At 41.5% G+C, this 22074-nt stretch overlaps 1 protein-coding gene across 2 annotated transcripts in view; it reads left to right on the plus strand.

Moving 5' to 3' along the window:
- The window catches only part of zmym2 (zinc finger, MYM-type 2), a 114390-nt gene that overhangs the window by 31039 nt on the left and 61277 nt on the right, over positions 1-22074 (plus strand). For both annotated transcript variants that reach the window (XM_078222086.1, XM_078222088.1), the window contains exons 3-6: positions 7402-7487; positions 12068-12152; positions 14524-14812; positions 16724-16904. In XM_078222086.1, coding sequence (XP_078078212.1) covers positions 7402-7487; positions 12068-12152; positions 14524-14812; positions 16724-16904 — 641 coding nt within the window. The remainder of the gene's footprint in view (positions 1-7401; positions 7488-12067; positions 12153-14523; positions 14813-16723; positions 16905-22074) is intronic.

The raw sequence follows: 22074 nt of genomic DNA on the forward strand, positions 1-22074 counted from the left end.
CTGATTCTTCATCTGCTGGGGAAGCAGACCATGGTACTCAGCCAGAGGTTTCCTTGCCTATCTTTGACCAGGTGCCATGAGACTTCGTGGGATCCAGAGTCAATGTTTAGGACTCCCAAGGCAACTCCCTCCCGACTGTATACTACTGTGCAGGTCATCTCTCGTGGGTCTGCCCTGTTGGTGGGACAGGACATACCCAGGAATAATGATGGTGGTATTTGGGACATTGTAAAGTATGATTCCATGAGTATACCTGGCAGGCTGTTGCTTGACTATTCTGAAACAGCTCTCCCAATTTTGACAAGTTAGTAAGGAGGACTTTGCAGGGCTGGGTTTGTCATTGTTGTTTCTGGTACCTTGGTTGATGCAGGATGGTCCATCTGGTCTCATTCCTTTGGGGGTTTTTTTTGTAGCGTTTGAATGCAATTGGGAGGCTTTCTAGGCCATTTCAGATGGTTTTTAAGAGTCAACTACATTGCTTTAGGTCTGAAGTCACATGTAGGTCAGATTTCCTTCCCTAAAGGACATTACTAAATCAGTTGAGATTTTTCAACGTTGACAATGATTTTGTGGTCGTCATTTGACTTTTAATTCCAGATATTTTAAGTTTAAATTCCACCATTTGCTGTGTAAGTTCCCACCTTCAGGTGACCTAAAGAACATGAAACTAGTCATTTTTAGCAATGCTTCACATGCCCATCTTGATGGATATTCAGACTCGATTGGTTTTGTAATAGTGCTTATAAGTGAAAAAGAGAAATGCTGTCCTTGACTTTGGGAAGCTAAGAAAGTACAAAGAGTTATTTAAAAACCATTTTGCTGCTGAAATTGACTACTCGAGTCAGTGAATATGGAATTCTGTTTGTCATATATGCTGTGTCAGAGCGGGTGGTGGGGAAGGGGATGGTAACTAATGGTATGCCCATTGCATGTTTGATTAGACATTGTGGTATAATGTATACTTGACAAAAATGAGAGTGAGAATAGGTTATAGCCTTATTGACTTAATACACATGCTGGAGAAAAGGGAAATCGCAAGTTAAATGGTAGATTCAAGTCATCAACCATTGAATTTCTTTTTATAAAGAAATTGTTCGGAGACCGAGAGAAAGGACATTTTATAGTGTAAAACTTTGTACAGAATATATAGATTTTGTATTTAATTTATTTGGTTGTATATATTCTAACTTTATTTAAAATGATAGAAAATAATGTTAATTCTATAGTAATTGTTTAATTGTAGGCATTAACTGGGGATTTACTTGAGCTAATGACACAGACTAAGGCTTGTGTTAAAAGCTGCATGCTTGTGATATATAACTGTAAATAAATAAATGTACAAGTGTGTAAACATTGGCTCTATTTCTACCCTTCACTTTCTGGCGTAGAACACCAAAGGGTTCCTTGCATCAGGATGATGAGCACAAGTACAAGCATATTAAAGAAGGACAAGAAAAGATCAACATCAAGTTTGCCCCTATCCTGACGTATTGCATCCTACGTACATGATTAGATCCACAATTTCACACTCCTGTGAAAAACAAAGGCAGGGGAAGAAAGCTTTAGTCAAGTCCAGAGAACTTTCTCTGTGCCCCCCACCCCCCCCCCCCCCCGCCCAACAGGCAATCAAACAGGCTTGAGACCATGGTAACAAGTATCATTTTCATCAATCTATCTATCTTATTACTCAAAATGTCTTCTACTCATAAAGAACTTGCTGGCTCCCTTTTTGCTTTGCATAGAGTCAGAGGTTTGCAGCATGGAAACAGACCCTTCAGCTCAACTTGTCCATGCCGCCCTTTTTTTAAAAAACCCCTAAGTTAGTCCCAATTGCTCGCATTTGGCCCATATCCCTCTATACCCATCTTACCCATGTAACTGTCTAAACGCGTTTTAAAAGACAAAATTGTACCCGCCTCTACTACTACCTCTGGCAGCTTGTTCCAGACACTCACCACCCTCTGTGAAAAAATTGCCTCTCTGGACATTTTTGTATCTCTCCCCTCTCACCTTAAACCTATGCCCTCTAGTTTTAGACTCCCCTACCTTTGGGAAAAAATATTGACTATCTAGCTGATCTATGCCCCTCATTATTTTATAGACCTCTAAGATCACCCCTCGGCCTTCTACGCTCCAGAGAGAAAAGTCCCAGTCTATCCAGCCTCTCTTTATAACTCAATCCACCAAGTCCCGGTAGCATCCTAGTAAATCTTTTCTGCACTTTTTCTAGTTTAATAATACTCTTTCTATAATAGGGTGACCAGAACTGGACACAGTATTCCAAGTGTGGCCTTACCAATGTCTTGTACAACTTCAAGACATTCCAACCCCTGTATTCAATGTTCTGACCAATGAAACCAAGCATGCTGAATGCCGCCTTCACCACTCTGTCCACCTGTGACTCCACTTTCAAGGAGCTATGAACCTGTACCCCAGATCTCTTTGTTCTATAACTCTCCCCAACGCCCTACCATTGAACCAGGGCAGGACTTATGCAGTTAGTCTACCAAATGCATCACCTGGCATTTATCTAAATTAAACTCCATCTGCCATTCGTCAGCCCACTGGCCCAATTGATCAAGATCTCTTTGCAATCCGAGATAACCTTCTTCACTGTCCACTATGCCACCAATCTTGGTGTCATCTGCAAACTTACTAACCATGCCTCCTATATTCTCATCCAAATCCGATCCCTGAGGCACACCGCTGGTCACAGGTCTCCAGTTTGAAAAACAATTTTTCTGAAGCCACCTTCTGGCTTCTGTCATCAAGCCAATTTTGTATCCATTTAGCTACCTCACCTTGGATCCTGTGAGATTTAACTTTATGCACCAACCTACCATGCGGTACCTTGTCAAAGGCCTTGCTGAAGCCCATGTAGACAACATCAACTGCACTGCCCTCATCTACCTTCTTGGTTACCCCTTCAAAAAACTCAAATCAAATTCGTGATGCATGATTTTCCACTCACAAAGCCATGCTGACTGTCGCTAATCTGTCCTTGCGTCTCTAAATGCCTGTAGATCCTGTCTCTCAAAATACCTTCCAACATCTTACCCACCACAGATGTGAGGCTCACTGGCCTGTAGTTCCCAGGCTTTTCCCTGTAGCCCTTTTTAAACAAAGACACAACATTTGCCACCCTCCAATCTTCAGGCACCTCACCTGTGACTATCGATGATTCAAATATGTCTGCTAGGAGACCCGCAATTTCCTCCCCAGCCTTCCACAATGCCCTCAACAGTAAATACTGGTGAGAAATATTCATTTCGGATATCGCCCATCTCTTGAGGATCCACACATAGATGACCTTGTTGATCCTTAAGAGGCTCTGCTCTCTCCCTAGTTACTCTTTTGGCTTTTATGTATTTGCAGAAGCTCTTTGGAATTCTCCTTTGCCTTATCTGCCAAAACAATCTTCTGTCCCCTTTTTGTCCTCTTGATTTCTTTCATTTTGCGCTCATAAGAGCAAATCCTTACCTGCAGGTCACGATCATTTAATTTAATCGAGAGGTGTCTGAAAGATACCATCATCCAATCCAAATCTATGTACTTTTGTCATCTGTGCTTCTTGTTTTCCCCTGACTTTCTTGTTCAGGTACTCTATCCACATGACAGAAACTAATCCCTAATTCCCTGAATTTTGACCAGCTCTCAGGACCCCATCCCATTGATTTGCAGATTCATTTCAATGTTCTCAGTCACTTTCAATGCCAATAAATCATGGCTCCATATAACATTGCTTGGTATAACTTCTCCATTATAAAACTATTGTCAGTTCCTTCAGCACCACAGGAAACCTACGGAGCTCATAAAATATTAGAAATAATAATTGCACAGTTTAGATACAGTTATTAAATGAAAATTCACTTTGGATTTCTTGCCACATGTCTCCATTTATTTCAGTAGAACGTTCATGATTGAATAACAATCAAGGTGTAACCCCTATGCTGATGAAATTCACTTGGCTTTTCTTTCACCTGACACCTCACCAGAGCAATGTTGGTGAGCTGAGCAGTGTGAGCTGTGGTGTATTTGTGTTGCCTCATGATTGGATTATTGTCCTATCCCAGGAGTGCAGCTGGATGCAGTGCCTTATGACATTGAGTGTTAATTGTGATGTCAGGTCCACTCTGTTAAAATACTGTTGATAATCCAGTGACTCGGAAGATCACGAGAAACGGGTAGGAGTAGACTATTCCGTCCCTCAGATTTGCTCCAATATTCAATAAAATCATGGCAGATCCAACTGTGGCCTTAACTCCACTCTCTGGCCTGTCCGCCATAACTCTTGATTCCCCAGTCAATTTGTCTTCATTCTGCTCTAAGTATATTCAATAACCCAGCCTCCACAGCTCTGCAGGAAAGAGAATTACAAAGAAACAAAATCCTCCTCGCCCCATCTTAAATGGGAATCCCCTTATTTTTAAACTGTGCCCCTGAGGTCCAGACTCCCTCACGAGGGGAACCATCCTCTCAGCATCTATTCTGTCAAGCCCCCTCAAAATCTGTGTTTCAATAACATCAGCTCTCATTCTTCTAAACTCCATTGAGCATAGGCCAAAAATGCCGAACATTTCATCGTAAGACAGTCCCTTCATTCCAGGAGTCAGTCAATTGAACCTTCCCTGAACTGTTTCCAGCGCAGTTCGATCTTGCCTTGAGTAAGGAACCCAAAATTGTACACATTCCTCCAGATAAGATCTTTCACAAGCCATGCATAGTTGTCGCAGCGTTTCCCTACTTTTATGTTCTCCTGCCCCCCCCCCCCTTGCAGTAAAGCTCAAAATTCCATTTGCCTTCCAGATCACTTTCTATACCAGGATACTCCAATACCTCTGTCTCAGATTCCTGTAGTCTCTCTCCATCCAGAGTCATAGAATCCATACAGTACAGAAGGAGGCTATTCAGCCCATCAAGCCTGCACCGACTCCTGAATAATAATCTGCTTTTCTATTCTTGCTGCCAAAGTGAACAGTCTCAGATTTTCCCAACTTTATGGTCCACCTGTCAATTTTTTTGTCCATTGACTTAACCTAGCTATGTCCTTTGCACACTGCTCTCTGCGCAATATGCTTCCCTTACTGTCTCATCAGTAAATTTAACTCGCATACATTCAGTCCCTTTGTCCAAGTCATTAATAAATCCTAAATAATTGAGGCACCAGCACAAAACCCTGTGACTATCCACTAGTTACAGTTTGCTAAGTTTGCTAACCAGTAAACAGTCCTGTTTCCTGTTAACTAACCAATATGCTAAAAAGTTACTCCTAACACCATGAGCTCTTATCTTGTTTCGTAACCTTTTATGTGGTATCAAATGCTTTTTGGAAATCCAAATGCACTATGCCTGGTTGTGTTTTATCCACCCTACTTGTTACACCTTCAAAGAACTCAAATTTGTAAAACCCAATTTCTGTTTCACGAAACTATGTTGACTCTGCCTGAATGTATTCTGATTTTCTAAGTGTCTTGCTATTAATACATTTTCCCTATGGCAGACTTTAGGCAAACTGGCCGACTGTATCCTACTTTCTATCTCCCTCCTTTCTTAAATAAACATGCAACGTTTGTGGTTTTACAAGCTACTAGGACCTTTCCAGAATCCACGGAATTTTGGAAGATCGCAACCAATGCATCTACTATCTCTGCAGCTACTTTTAAGTCGGTGGGATGAAAGCATCAGGTCATTCCATTACATGGTAATGTCTTGGCCAATTAGCATTGCCAACAATCAGCACAATTTACAATATAAATTGTGATTGTTTGAAATTTAGCATTCTTGTGTTTGTTCCAATGAGTGTAATGTGAAAAGCTTTGACAACATGTCTCTCTTTTTGGAAATATACATTATTAATTACCATGTTGCGCCCTCTTAAGGACAAGTGCTCACTTTAGCTAGTTTTTTTTTCTCCACAGGATATTGACGTTGCTGGCTAGGCTAGCATTTATTAACCATCCCTAATTGCTCTTGAAAAGGTAGTTCTTGAACTGCTGCAGCCCATATGGTGTCCTGTCCCAAAGCATAGCTGCTTTGTCCTGGGTGATGGCAAGTGGGGAGTATTCCATCATGCTCCTGACATGTATATTATAGATGGTGGACAAGCTTTGGGGAGCCAGGAGATGAGTTAATTCGCAGGAGGATTTCTAGCCTCTGACCTGCTCTTATGGCCGTAGCATTTATATGGCTGGTTCTGATCAGTGGTCACTCCAGAATGTTGATAGTGGGTGATTCAACAATGATAATGTCATTGAATATCATGGGATGATAGTTGAATTATCTTGTTGGGGGTGGTCATTGCCTGGCACTTGTGTTGCGTGAATGTTACTTGACAATTATCAGCCCAAGCCTGAATATTGTCCAGATCTTGCTGCATATGGACACATGCTGCTTTAGCATTTGAGGAGCCGCAAATAGTGTTGAACATTGTGCAGTCAACCGCAAACATCCCCATTTCTGACCTTGTGGTGAAGGGAAGATTATTGATGAAGCAGCTAAAGATAGTGGAACTAGGACACTACCCTAATGTCCTGGGACTGACATTGACCTCTACCTTTGTGAAAAAGAAATTGGATTTAACTAATCTTCTCAGAGATTTTGAGGAAGTAATATTCCAAGTGCATAAAGAGGAACCAGTAGATGTGGTGTACTTAGATTTCCAATAGGTATTTGATAATGTGCTACATCAAAGGTTACTACACAAGGTGTAGTATAGGTAACAAATTAATATGGATAAAGGATTGATTGGCTGATGGGAAGCTAAAAGTAGGGGAAAATTTGTTGGATTGACTAGGTTTAACTAGTAGAGTGCCAGGGATCAGTGCTGGATTCTCCGCTTGTTCTTTGGCAGCCCCTCAGGGTTGAGGATAACTTGCCTCCATTCTGGGGAGGTGAGTTCTGCAGTGGCTGAATACTGGAGCCACCTGTGCTACAGGTTTGGCAGGTGATATTGATGATCAACAGTACACTGCTGGGCAGTAGTTGGCCAGGTTGGTTGATTTTTTTGCACCAGACATTACTGGGCAATTTTCCACATTGTCGGGCAGATGCCAGTGTTGTAGCTGTAACAGATTGGCTAGGGACACGGTTAGTTCGGAGCAAAAGTCTTCAGGACTACTGCCAGAAAGTTGCCAAAGCCCATAGCCTTTGCCGTGTAATGTGCCGTCTTACACTTACTATTTGCTTTTTATATTTCTAGCTAACTTTCTCTTTTACACTAATTTCGTTTATTTTATTATTTCCTGGTTCATTTAGTTGTTCTATTTGTACAGTTCACACTTCTGATATGCTCCCACAACCATATTAAACAATTTGCTCGTGATATTTCCTCTGTACTGCTATAAATTAACTTTTTTTGAATTTTTGGATACATTTCTTGATGTTAGCATTGCTCTTTTCCAGGTAATATGCAAAATATTTTACCGAAGACTGCTATCCGAACTCAGGAAATGGCTGATGATCCTGAACGAAAAAGGAGCAACCACAAGGTATTTTCAAGTTCTGCTTTTTGGATTTTCAGTGTACATTTTTTGTTAATACTTTGGATTTTCCACTGGACAAATCATTTTTAGATCAATTTTAAAGATCTTTTATCAGAATTTTAATAAGTACTTTTGCTCAGAACTTGCTTACTTTCAATGAAATCATGTTTACCAGTGACACATCTTTAATAAATGGAGTCATATATTTTTACTCTTGAGCACATATTGGTATGTTTAACCCACATGTCATGCCAAACACACTCATCTTTTTACTGCTTCACCAATGTATTGCACTGCAAGAGTAGCACCACCAGATTTTCACCAATAATTATCCAAACACACACACACTTCCACATCTTGAGACTGCCATCCAGTTCAAAATTTAATAAAACATTTTGGCTTACTTAAAGGCAAAATACTCCAGATGCTGGAATCTGAAACAAAAACACAAAATGCTGGAAAATCTCAGCAAGTTTAACAGCATCCGTGAAGAGAGAATAGAGCCAACATTTCGAGTCTGGGTTACCCTTCTTCAGAGTAGCTTGCATAGAAAACTACAGCACAAAACAGGCCCTTCGGCCCCACAAGTTGTGCCGAACATATCCCTACCTTTTCGGCCTACCTATAACCCTCCATCCTATTAAGTCCCATGTACTCATCCAGGAGTCTCTTAAAAGACCCTATTGAGTTTGCCTCCACCACCACTGACGGCAGCCGATTCCACTCGCCCACCACCCTCTGTGTGAAAAACTTCCCCCTAACATTTCCCCTGTACCTACCCCCCAGCACCTTAAACCTGTGTCCTCTCGTAGCAGCCATTTCCACCCTGGGAAAAAGCCTCCGAGTCCACCCGATCTATGCCTCTCAACATCTTATACACCTCTATTAGGTTTCCTCTCATCCTACGTCTCTCCAAGGAGAAAAGACCGAGCTCCCTCAGTCTATCCTCGTAAGGCATGCCACTCAATCCAGGCAACATCCTTGTAAATCTCCTCTGCACCCTTTCAATCTTTTCCACATCCTTCCTGTAATGAGGTGACCAGAACTGAGCACAGTACTCCAAGTGGGGTCTGACGAGGGTCTTATATAGCTGCATCATTATCCCCGGACTCCGAAACTCAATCCATCGATTGATAAAGGCTAGCACACCATACGCCTTCTTAACCACCACCTCCACCTGCGGGGCCGATTTTAGAGTCCTATGGACCCGGACCCCAAGGTCCTTCTGATCCTCTACATTACTAAGAGTCTTTCCCTTTATATTGTACTCCTTCATCCCATTCGACCTGCCAAAATGGACCACTACGCATTTATCTGGGTTGAAGTCCATCTGCCACTTCTCCGCCCAGTCTTGCATCCTATCTATGTCCCTCTGTAACTTCTGACATCCCTCCAGACTATCCACACCCCCACCAACCTTCGTGTCATCGGCAAACTTACCAACCCATCCCTCCACTTCCTCATCCAAGTCATTTATGAAAATGACAAACAGCAAGGGTCCCAGAACAGATCCCTGGGACACACCACTGGTGACCGACCTCCAATTAGAAAAAGACCCATCTATACACACTCTCTGCCTCCTTTGGGTAAGCCAGTTCTGGATCCACAGGGCAGCAGCCCCTTGGATCCCATGCCCTCTCACTTTTTCGAGAAGCCTTGCATGGGGGACCTTATCGAATGCCTTGCTAAAATCCATATAAACCACATCCACCGCTTTCCCTTCGTCAATGTGTTTAGTCACATTTTCGAAGAACTTCACCAGGCTCGTAAGGCACGATCTGCCTGTGACAAAGCCATGCTGAGTATTCTTGAGCATACTAAACCTCTCTAAATGCTCATAGATCTTGTCCCTCAGGATCTTCTCCATCAGCTTACCAACCACTGAGGTTAGACTCACCGGTCGGTAATTTCCTGGGCTATCCCTATTCCCCTTCTTGAAAATAGGAACCACATCCGCAATCCTCCGGCACCTCTCCCGTCTCCATCGACGACGCAAAGATCATCGCCAGAGGCTCTGCAATCTCTTCCCTCGCCTCCCACAGTAACCTGGGGTACATCCCATCCGGACCCGGCAACTTATCTAGATGCCATTCAAAGATTCCAGCACAACCTCTTTGTTAAAGTCCACATAATCAATCTTTTCATTCCACCGCAAGCCCACAGTACATCCACCCATGTCCTTCTCCTCTGTGAAAACCGAGGCAAAATACTCATTAAGCACCTCTGCCATTTCTACTGGTTCCGTACTGATTTTCCCACCTTCACCTTTTATAGGCCCTATTCCTTCACGTCTCATCCTTTTACTCTTCATATATTTGTAGAACGCCTTAGGGTTTTCCTTAATTCTACTTGCCCAAGGTCTTCTCGTGACCCCTTCTGGCTCTCCTAATTTCCTCCTTTAGTCTCTTCCGACAAGCCGTATACTCGTCTAGATCCCTATCTTCGCCAAGCTCTCTGAACCTTTTGTACGCTTTCCTTTTCTTCTCGACTAGGTCCCGCACGGCTTTCATGCACCACGGTTCCTTAAACCAACTCCTCCCTGTCTGCTCGGAACATTGTCCTTGCTTGCTTGTTCATAACTCCTACTGATAAATGATTGAAAGGTTTGAGAATAAATTTTGTGTTTTTGGCACACGGTTGGCATGTGGAATAGGCTATGAATACAAATGGAAAAATAGTTTGCAGGTAAAATTGGTTTCAAGAATGGGATAATTGGGCCAGGATGCAGAGAAATAATTTAATATCCAATTTTTGGGTCATAAATATTTTACCCGTTTTATATACTTCAAATTTTACAGCACAAAAACAAGCCATTCCTCCCAACTGGCCTTTGCAGTTGTTCATGCCCCATGTAAAGCTCCTCTCACTTGCCCTATTAAGTTGTCTTCTGTTTCTTTCTCCTTCATGCCCTCAACCTGAAATCATGCAATGCTGTTTGGTTCAAACAGGCCATGTATTGTTGTTCGGCTGAAATTTATCGCCTGAAATTACACTTTAAAAAAAAAAAATTGGAATACAAAAATGTCATCATTGGGCATCACTAATTATGCATTTGCATAAAAACAAAGATTTTGGTATACCAATTTATTCAGTTAAATTAATAACCACACCCAAAGTTTTATGAAACTGTTGTCAGTCTCCAACAAATTACTTGCATAACTTCAGTTTACTCTATTCCGAATATAGTTTCCTTCTTGTTTTAAAAAAAAAGGTTATTTTTGAAATGAGTATGCTAAAGATGCGTAATATTGGATGCAATTTTTTTGTATTTGCTTTAATGTTGGTTATAGTTAAAGAGCAAAGCTTTTGTTTGGAAAGCAGAGGAAGAGAGTTGCTTGGAGAATAGATGTTTGTCTACAGGTATTTGGGCTTTGAAGATGTTCCTCCTTTTCTTTCCTCGCACCTCCCCATCTCTGCTAAAATGTGGATGTTCTTAACTGGGATTTGAAGTTGGTAATATGAAAGGCCTTGATGTGCTCCATGCTAGTGTTGGAACTATAAATAAATTTACATTCCATTTTGAGGGGCAAGGGCATAAGTTAATATGCAGTATTGACATTAATTTATTGCACTGGGATTCTTATGTACCTATGACGTGGCCATTTCTTATGTAAGACATGGCTTGTGTTAACCTATATTGGTGCTGCTTTCTTTGAATGGGTTGGGTTGCTGCTGCATGGGACATGGTGCGACTTGTGCAGTCACACAGCAGCTGGAAATTTCAGGAAAATCTGTATAAAAAGCCACAAATGTTGGTCGCAGAAACATAAATATTATTGCAATTTCAATGCAAGTGGTTTTGATTCAACAATTTTGGAACAGCCACTAACTGTTCACATATTACAAAAGCAGAGGTTAGCAATAGGCAAGCAAAAGAAGTGAAGAAAACAATTTTTAGATTCTAAATTCAAATGGGAGTTATGCTATTGCAGGCTAAACGTTTAAGGACAGTGAGCAGAATAACTGAAATCCAAAATTTTAAATTGCAACTTAGCTCAAAGTCCAAAATGGTGATTGGACACTTTTGGGGCACTTGTTTTCTAAGTCACTGAAGAAACTCATAGACGAGAAACAAACTCACCCAGTAATTATAGCATGCAATGTTTACACAGATAAAACACACAATAAATGTGAGCATTGGAAATTATGATGGTGGAAGAAGATTGACATAGTGACAAAATGTCGTATCAAATTGTGCAGACAGGAAGTGTGGGCAGGTGCAAGATTTTTATGGTGGATTATCTTGTTTAAGTTTTGCACGTGATATGCTCCCTTTATTCTGTTAATCTTTGTCAAGTTAGTTTTAATGTTTTCTTCACTGTCAGCCTTGGCATAGTGGCAGCAACTATGGGTGTTTTATGGTTGGTTAAATGAGTGAACAAGTAGTTAGTCCCACATTCATTCAGGGGTCATGATATTGGAATAGATTATGTGAAAGAACATAATTCTGATCCAATGTTTTCATTCTATTACAGATTGTAATAGTTACCATACATATGTCCCACTCCATCCTTAGTTTTCTGATTGCACAAACTTAGAAAACATCTGAGATTTTTAAAAATACAAATAACAGCATTTTTTTTTAGGTGAACAATGGAACCTGTGAAGATGTAACCATGAATGCCATACGAATCAGTGATGTTTATGGATCATCCAGCCATCCAGTAAATGGTGAATAAAACTTTTGATTTATTTAATATTTTAGTTCAAACTAATAACAATTCGATATACCTTGGCCAACAGTGTGTTTCCTTTGCGAATACGTGATTTCAGATTTTTATAGCATAACGAAGGGATTCAGTTTGTTGCAAGAAAGCTTTGCTACTTTTTTTGTAAATCTTGAGTACAGGAAGTATTTGCATTTAGATTTGCAGTTCATGATAAGTTTAGATAACATTTTATTTCACAGCTTTTAATCAGTACTAACCAGGAATCTATTTTAATCAGGAATAAAAGAATGACCAGGGTGAGGTTAGGGCCGGTCAAGGACAGTAGTGGGAACTTGTGTATGGAGTCAGTAGAGATAGGCGAGGTGATGAATGAATACTTTTCTTCAGTGTTCACCAAGGAGAGGGGCCATGTTTTTGAGGAAGAAGGTATTGCAGGCTAATAGGCTGGAGGAAATAGCTGTTCGGAGGGAGGATGTCCTGGCAGTTTTGAATAAACTGAAGGTCGATAAGTCCCCTGGGCCTGATGAAATATATCCCAGGATTCTTTGGGAGGCAAGGGATGAGATTGCAGAGCCTTTGGCTTTGATCTTTGGGTCCTCACTGTCCACAGGGATGGTGCCAGAGGACTGGAGAGTGGCGAATGTTGTTCCTCTGTTTAAGAAAGGGAATAGAAATGACCCTGGTAATTATAGACCGGTTAGTCTTACTTCGGTGGTTGGTAAATTGATGGAAGAGGTCCTTAGGGATGGGATTTACGACCATTTAGAAAGATGCGGATTAATCCGGGATAGTCAGCACGGATTCGTGAAGGGCAAGTCATGTCTCACAAATTTAATTGAATTTTTTGAGGAGGTAACTAAGTGTGTTGATGAAGGTAGGGCAGTTAATGTCATATACATGAATTTTAGTAAGGCGTTTGATAAGGTCCCCCATGGTCGGCTTATGATGAAAGTGAGGAGGTGTGGGATAGAGGGAAAGTTGGCCGATTGGATAGGTAACTGGCTATCTGATCGAAGACAGAGGGTGATGGTGGATGGAAAATTTTCGGACTGGAGGCAGGTTGCTAGCGGAGTGCCACAGGGATCAGTGCTTGGTCCCCTGCTCTTTGTGATTTTTATTAATGACTTAGAGGAGGGGACTGAAGGGTGGATCAGTACATTTGCTGATGACACCAAGATTGGTGGAGTAGTGGATGAGGTGGAGGGCTGTTGTAGGCTGCAAAGAGGCATAGATAGGATGCAAAGCTGGGCTGAAAAATGGCAAATGGAGTTTAACCCTGATAAATGTGAGGTGATTCATTTTGGTAGGCTAATTTAAATGTGGATTACAGGGTCAAAGGTAGGGTTCTGAAGACTGTGGAGGAACAGAGAGATCTTGGGGTCCATATCCACAGATCTCTAAAGGTTGCCACTCAAGTGGATAGAGCTGTGAAGAAGGCCTATAGTGTGTTAGCTTTTATTAACAAGGGGTTGGAGTTTAAGAGCCGTGGGGTTATGCTGCAACTGTACAGGATCTTGGTGAGACCACATTTGGAATATTGTGTGCAGTTCTGGTCACCTCATTATAAGAAGGATGTGGAAGCGCTGGAAAGATTGCAGAGGAGATTTACCAGAATGCTGCCTGGTTTGGAGGGTAGGTCTTATGAGGAAAGGTTGAGGGAGCTAGGGCTGTTCTCTCTGGAGCGGAGGAGGCTGAGGGGAGACTTAATAGAGGTTTATAAAATGATGAAGGGGATAGATAGAGTGAACGTTCAAAGACTATTCCCTCGGGTGGATGGAGCTATTACAAGGGGGCATAACTGTAGGGTTCATGGTGAGAGATACAGGAAGGATATCAGAGGTAGGTTCTTTACGCAGAGAGTGGTTGGGGTGTGGAATGGACTGCCTGCAGTGATAGTGGAGTCAGACACTTTAGGAACAATTAAGCGGTTATTGGATAGGCACATGGAGCACACCAGGATGATAGGGAGTGGGATAGCTTGATCTTGGTTTCAGATAAAGCTCGGCACAACATCGTGGGCCGAAGGGCCTGTTCTGTGCTGTACTGTTCTATGTTCTAGTACCTTGAAACAAACAAGTAGGTTAAGAGCAAATGTAGCAAGAAAGAAGCTGCAAAGTATCTACTTTAAAGAAATCAAACTTCATTACTTTGTTAATTTGTATTTCATGAGTTTTTAAATATTTCTGAAATTCTATAAGTTTTATGTTATGTATATTTGATTAGTTTTTCACTAAATGAATTCATGGTGCTAATTTTCAGTAAGGTGGGAAATATTTTTAATGTTTTTGAATTGCTAAATTTTATGTTTTGACATGAGGTTTAAAATGGAATGAAGCTCTAATGACTATTAAATATGAATATTTTAATTCAAGATTCGTGGCCATCACTCTCGCCTTCGTTCCCCACAAACCGTAAACTGAATGTTTCCGATTCTGTTGTGCCGATGGCGCCTCTTTCAAAACCAGTCTTCCAGTCCTCTGGACTTCAGCAGCAAGCTAAGCCATCTATGAAAGTCATTTGTGCTCACTGCAAAAAGCCGTTACAGAAAGGTCAAACAGCATACCAGAGAAAAGGCTCATCTTACCTCTTCTGCTCTACTACTTGCTTATCATCGTTTTCTCATAAACCAGCCCCAAAGAAACTGTGTACTACATGCAAAAAGTAAGAAACTATATTTTTGTATTTGTTAAAAGTTGTTATCTTGTGCAGAATTATTATGGAAGCAATTGTCTAAGTTTATTTAAGATATATAATTTTGATTTCACAACACGTTTGCTATAGATTTTATTGAATCAGAATTTTGCCATGTGCACTGTGAGTTTGTTCCCTTACCATTCAGCGCAAAAAAAGGTTGTGCTGGAAATCTGAATTGATAACTGGCAGTGAGGCATTTGGGTAATTGGTGACCAATGAGACCAACATTCTATCTAAACAAGATTTGAGGATTATTAAAGAAACCGATAATCGCTGGGAAGGAAAAAATGATGAAATAGTCAAATTGGTTATAAAAAAGAGAAATAGAGATGGCAGCTTGGATTGAAAGAAAAAAGAAAGAAAGGATAATTTTAAAAACAATTAAAACTTCTGGGAGCAATTTGCAGTCTACAAGAATGTGTCGTCTCAGTTTTTTTTCCCCATCTCTTCAATAGAAATGCACTTAATTTTCTGTGGTGAGCATAATTGGCAATGACTATTCAGTTGCAAAAACTTCTTAACTCTCAGGAATGTTAGCTCGAATGAGGGAAGTTAGGTCACTCTACTGTTTTCTTAGCACAGGTCACTGGGTGTCTCCTTTTCTACAAGTTGCCAGCTGCTTTGTACATTAATAACTTCTCCTTCAGGTACCATGGCCTTCCATGATTATTGCCGTGCCGGGCAAAGCAGCAAAACTAATAATCTCAATTCATCTTTCACTTGCACTTAAATTTTAAATCATTCGTAAGCAAGCAAGAATATTGTGGTAGGTGGGCAAAGACATTTGCACTTTTCTGTTTTTTAAAATAAATCTTCACTTGTATTCAGCATAAACAAAATAGGTAGTTAATTATCTACTTATTTGTTTGCCTCATTGTCTTGAGCAAGCAGTTCATGATAGATCTGGAAATCTAATGACTTATAGGTAAAGTCAAACTGAAATGTTAAAAATTTGTCCTCCACGTTATTTTGAAATAATTCTAGAAACAAGTCTCAAACACTGTTTGAGTACAACTAATTTTTTATTTGCACTTGCATGCAAGCTGTGAAATTATGCAGACTGCTCAAGACAACAGCATCTACTCCGAGTCGAAAAAGACTGTCTTTCAAAAAAACCACAGCCTTCACATACAAACATTAATGAAGCTATTCAAAATATATGAAAAACTATGTAATTAGAGTTTCTAATGCAGACACTGTAATGTATAATATCTTTTATCTTAATTCCAGTTTAAATCTGTACCCAAAACTACAGCAGCATCTTTAGGTTGCATTGATAAATAGTTCAGAGCTGGCCCCAATGGCATTGATGTTTTTCCTTCTTGGAAAAATAGATCCCATTGATCAAGTATTTTAAGCTTGTTTCATCTGGAAGTTATAAAGTAATAGTTTTTAGTCAGTTTCTGGAGGCTTATTTTGGGTGTTATGACATTGACCTGTCCTGAGACAAACTAAGAAGGATTTGGAGCCACCAAGAAAAAAAAGAGTGCAACCGCCTTCAAAAGCAAGTACATATCAGAGGCTGAGAGAAAATCTTGAGCCAGCATTCATGAAACACTCAACTGTCTGCAGTATCCTGTCTAATTTGCTGCAGAAGCGTCTGAATGGAGACCAGCCTCAACAGTCATTTATGTACCCACCGGGACCCTACCAAGATGATGAACGTGATCATCATTGTCTTGAAGGACGAACAAGATCTTTTATTGTTTGAAAAAAAATTGAAAGCAGCTTAGTTGAGAACGTACTTGTCACAGGAACACAGAACTGTTCCTCCTTTTGTGAGATCCATTTATATTTCCCCAAGATCTTTTCATTTTGAATGATTTTTTAATATAGTGCTTTTGATATACTAATGAAACTTGTTATTTTATTTCGCAGAGAGATAACTAATATGAAGGGAACAATTGTTGCACAAGTAGATTCCAGTGAAACATTCCAGGAATTTTGCAGTACATCCTGCCTGTCTTTTTATGAAGAAAAACAAAAAGCTCCAGCCCACACAAGTCATATCACCCAAGGAAATTATGGGAAATGCACCATCTGTGGCAAAATGACTGAGGTATGCTTTTATTTTTTTCCCCAAAGTTCATTTATATTTTTTCTTACAAACATTGTTGAAATTGAGTCATTTGTTTGTTTTCTCTTAACTGGAATTATACACAACAACAAAACAGACTATTCAACCCAATTTGGCCACGCCAGTTCTATGCACCAAGCATGTGCTTTCTCCCATTTTCATCTTAATCACTAAAACACAACCCTTTCTACTCGCCCCTAAGTTTACCAGCTTCTCCTCAGATGCAAAACATATTGTTTGCATATTCCACTTTCTCACCACCCTAGTGCAAAGCATTTTATTCTGAATTGCTTATTTGATGGCTATCTAAGACTGATGATCTTTAATGTTTCTCTTCCAATTCAAGTCAAAACACTCTGTGCCTATTGTATCAAAATCATTCAGAGTTTTATGCACCAAGCATGTGCTTTCTCCCATTTTCATCTTAATCACTAAAACACAACCCTTTCTACTCGCCCCTAAGTTTACCAGCTTCTCCTCAGATGCAAAACATATTGTTTGCATATTCCACTTTCTCACCACCCTAGTGCAAAGCATTTTATTCTGAATTGCTTATTTGATGGCTATCTAAGACTGATGATCTTTAATGTTTCTCTTCCAATTCAAGTCAAAACACTCTGTGCCTATTGTATCAAAATCATTCAGAGTTTTAAAGATCCTATTAAATCTCCTCTTAACGTTCCCTTTTAAAGAGAAAGGAGGCACAATGTGTTACCCTCTCAGGGTTGAGATATTTCTGCCATTTGGCAGACTTCTGATTATTCCGCCTCCTAATATTTTTCTGACCTCAGTCTCTCCTTAGCTGTCTCCAACATGGTCAAAGCTGGGAGACAAGGGCCTCAAGGTCTGAAAAATCTCTGCCAGTAATGAAGCTGGGATCAGGTTCAAGGGAGCCGCCGCCATTCATCTCAGTGAGAGGACATGCTGTGCTGTTAGCCACTTGGTAGAATTGCAGAGTTCAACAGGCAGGTGAGGAGCAGAGAGCAGCAGAGGCACTTGTGAGTGGGGTTCTGCAGCTGAGCTGGAATGCTGACAGTGTTCAACTGACTGGGGGGGGCTGGAGGGGCAGCAGAGCCCAAGTTTTGGTGCAGTTTGGCAGGCCGGTTAGCAGGGAAGCAGCAGGGCCTGAGTCTTGGCAGGATTTAGCAGGCAGGGAAGGGGGAACAGTGGAGTCCATGTCTTGGTGTGATTCAGCAGGCCAGATGGGGGTCTTGTTGGCTTTCAACAGGTGGTGTGAACAAAGTGTAGTGGGGTTGGGGAGCGCTGATGAGTGTGGGTGGGGAGGAAGGAATTTCAGAAGGAGACTAATGTGCTGGGGGGCGGGTGGGGGGAGGAGGGGCTTCACAGTCTTCAGTCACCAAAGAATTGGAAAGATAGGCTGAAACCTACATGAATATATGAAATAATACTTTCACAGAGTTCTTTAAAAATTCAGTTTTCACATTATTATGTTGGTCCATGATGCATGAACTTTTAATTAAATATTTTTTATTTTTTTAATTTATTATGAGTGTCACAAGTAGGCTTTCATTAACACTGCAATGAAGTTATTGTGAAAATCCCCAATATTACTGTGCTGCTTCGTTGCTTTTTTTTTTTGCTGGCATCTGCTGTCATGTTAATTTTATGATATTGTGGTAACTAGACAAGCAAGATGCCCGCATTTGAATGCTTAATTGCCTTTACTTGCAGAAATATAAAATAAAACAGCGTAGCATGGACACGCCTGGTGGCAGCAGTGAACAGGCCCCTCGTATCAACAACAGTCTGCATGCCTACACTTATTGATGATATCAGTATACGTATTCAATAGGAAATTGCTTGGTGTACACACTATAACACTTCTGCTCCCCTAATTTTAATCCCCCTTGAGGAAAAGAACGGTAAGTAACAACACCTATCCTACTGAAGGCGTGTGGAAACGAGCAAAATTTCAAACCCTTTTTTAATCCCTTTTAACTAGGTTTGCCATTCAAACACTAACACATAATGACACTCATGTCTCAACAGTACTTCAGTCTTTAAGGAGTTTTGCGACTATGCTGTGACCTGTGCAATACCCGTAAGTGTCTCAGTGGACACTCGTGAGGCTTGCCTCGCCAGTGGAACTGGGCTTGAGTGCGGGAGTTTGTCGGATGTCTGTGAATGAATGTCTCTCAGCCTTGCCTGGAGCAGAGACCATTGGACGCCCCTCTACATTGGGAACTATTTCCTGTTGGGTTTCCACAATAACATTCCTTCTGCCATGTGGTCGCAAAACTTTGCTGTTTGAGTCTTGGTGCGAACGAATGTGATCCTGTTGTTTGTCACTATAAGTTTGTTTCACCACTGAAGAGGCAGGACCAGAGAGTGACTCCAGGCATCCAGCATTGGTTACATCCGAAATGCCTCACATAGACACAATCATTTAGATTGAACTGTCTTTCCATAGCAAGATGGTCATGTCTCTCCTTTTGCTTTTCCTGGCTCCTTCTCACTTGCACTTTGACATCTAGGTGCCGCAGTTCCAGGTGAGATTTTGGCTTCCTGCCCATCAGCAGCATTTCAGCCAGTGGGAGCCCTGTCGTCATTTGTGGCATGATGTGATACTGAAATAAGAACCGTGAGAACTTGGTTCCAAAGTTTTGCCTGTCATTCTTTTCAGTCCTTCTTTCAGTGTCTGCACAGCTCACTCTGCTAAACCGTTTTGAGGTGGGATGAAAAGGAGCATTGCGCACGTGGCGTATTCGATTTCTCTGCGTGAACTCTTGGAGCAAGTCCGTGATAAACGTTGTTGTTAATAGAGACAACAGAATCATATAAGCCATGAGTGACAAGAACTTGGTGCAGCTTCTGTATTGTAATGGGAGCTCTGATGTTGCTCATGATGTGCACTTCCAGCCACTTAGTGTCTGAAACCCTGTATGACCCATGAAAGGCCCTGCAAAGTCCACATGAGGCCTGGACCAGGGACGATCAGGCCACCCCCATGAATGTAGTGGTGTTGGTGGCGCCATCTTTTGGTTAATGACATTCCGAACAGGATTTCTTTCTTCTCCAAGTCCTGATCCATGTTGGGCCACCAGACATATAACGTTGCTAAACTTTTCATTTGGGAGAAACACGGGTGAGCCTCATGGACTTCAATGAAGACCCGTGATGACCGGATGAGAGGACCATTCTGGACCCCTAAAGAATGGAGCCATCCTGCACACTTAGCTCAGCTTTGCATTTTGCATATGGTCTCAGTTCATCATCCCTATAACATGAGGTCAACCTGCATAAACAGTCTTCATTTGGGAAGGGACAGAGTCCCAGTCTGTCCACTGTTTGGTCTGTTCTGCATTCACAGGAGAATTTGAAAGTCTGTCAAGCAAGAAAATTGTCTTTGGAGGAAATGTTTTTATGGGCATGTCTGGAAAAGGGGAATGTTTAGGTCATTTGCATTGTCATTTCCCCATCCTGTGCACACTGTTATACTGGTAGGCTGGCAATGTGAGAGCCTAGCGCTGTATTTTCGCCAAGGCCATGGTAGGAATGCACTTTTTTCACTAAAACGTCTAATCAGTGACTTGTCTGTACATGTAGTGAATTGATGACGACAAAGATACTGATGAAACTAAGTCACAATGAAAACAATGGCCAGACCTTCCTTGTCTAGCTGTGAATATCCCTTCTCAGCTATTGCCAGCATAAGTGTTGCGAATGCAATGAGTTTTTCTGACCCGTCTTCCATCAGGTGAGGGAGCAGTGCCCTGCTGCCATAGGGCGGGGCACTGCATGACAGAATAAGCTGATCGAAGTGAACCAGCAGATTGGCTACTGTAACAGCACTCTCATGTCCTTGAAAGTTTTCTTTTGTCATGGGGCCCTACTTCCATTGGGTCTCTTTGAAGAGCAGCAGATACAGTGGTTGTTCAAAGGTCAGGCAGAAACTTCCCATGGTAATTTATTTTGACCAGAAATAACCTGAGCTCAGACACACTCCTGTGGTTTGGAGCTTCCTTGATTGCTCTGACTTTGCCCTTCACGGTGGACAGGCCCTGCACTGTAATTTTGTGACCCAGATATTCCACATTCTTGTGCCTGGAAATACATTTGCTATGATTCAGGTGCAGTCCTGCCTCTGAAAATCTCTTTTAACACTTGATACAGGTTGTTGAGGTGCTCCTCACTTTTCCCTGTGATCAGGATGCCTTCCACGTAAACTGCTACATGAGGAATCCCCTGCAACAGATTGCCCTCTGAAAAATTGCCAGACTGGAAGACCCCCCCCCCCGAAAATCAGAGTGGTTGTATTTGAATAAACCTTTTGACTGTTAATTGTAACATACTGTTTGAGTCCTCCTCTAACAAAAGCTGCTGATAGGAATGGCTCCTGTCGAGCTTTGAAACCATCTTGCCTCCTGCAAGGGTTGAAAACAGATCATCCACACACGGCAACGGGTAAGCATCAGCTTGAAGGCCTGATTGATGGCGAGTTTGTAGTCCCCGCATATGCGCACAGTGCCATCGTCTTTAAGAACATAAACAATTGGGGCTGCCCAGCGTAAGAACTGAATAGGCTCAATGATTCCAAACCTCTGCAGCCGCTCCAACTCCTCCTCCACTTTGTCTTTCATGATGTAGGGTATTGTCATGGTTTTAAAAGACAAGGAATAGCTTGAGAGTCCACGGACAACTTAACTGTAGTGCCCTGCAATGTACCCGATTCATCTTTGAAAAGCTCAAGATATTTCTGAATGATATTTCTGAATGACATTCTTTGTTACTTGTGTGTGCTTTATCTTATCCCAGTTCAACTGAATTTAACTGAGCCAGTCACACCCTAGTAGACTAGGCCCATTCTCTTTTACCACTAGGAGCCATGCTGTTGCTTCTTGGCTGTTGTCATAGAGGTTTACAGCATGGAAACAGGCCCTTCGGCCCAACTTGTCCATGCTGCCCTTTTTTTAAAAAAACCCCTAAGCTAATCCCAATTACCCGCATTTGGCCCATATCCCTCTTTACCCATTGTACCCATGTAACTATCTAAATGCTTTTTAAAAGACAATTGTACCCGCCTCTACTACTACCTCCTGGCAGCTTGTTCCAGACACTCACCACCCTCTGTGTGAAAAAATTGCCTCTCTGGACACTTTTGTATCTCTCCCTCTCACCTTAACCCTATGCC

Source organism: Mustelus asterias, chromosome 10 (assembly GCF_964213995.1).
Source record: "Mustelus asterias chromosome 10, sMusAst1.hap1.1, whole genome shotgun sequence".
Classification (NCBI taxonomy): Eukaryota; Metazoa; Chordata; class Chondrichthyes; order Carcharhiniformes; family Triakidae; genus Mustelus; species Mustelus asterias.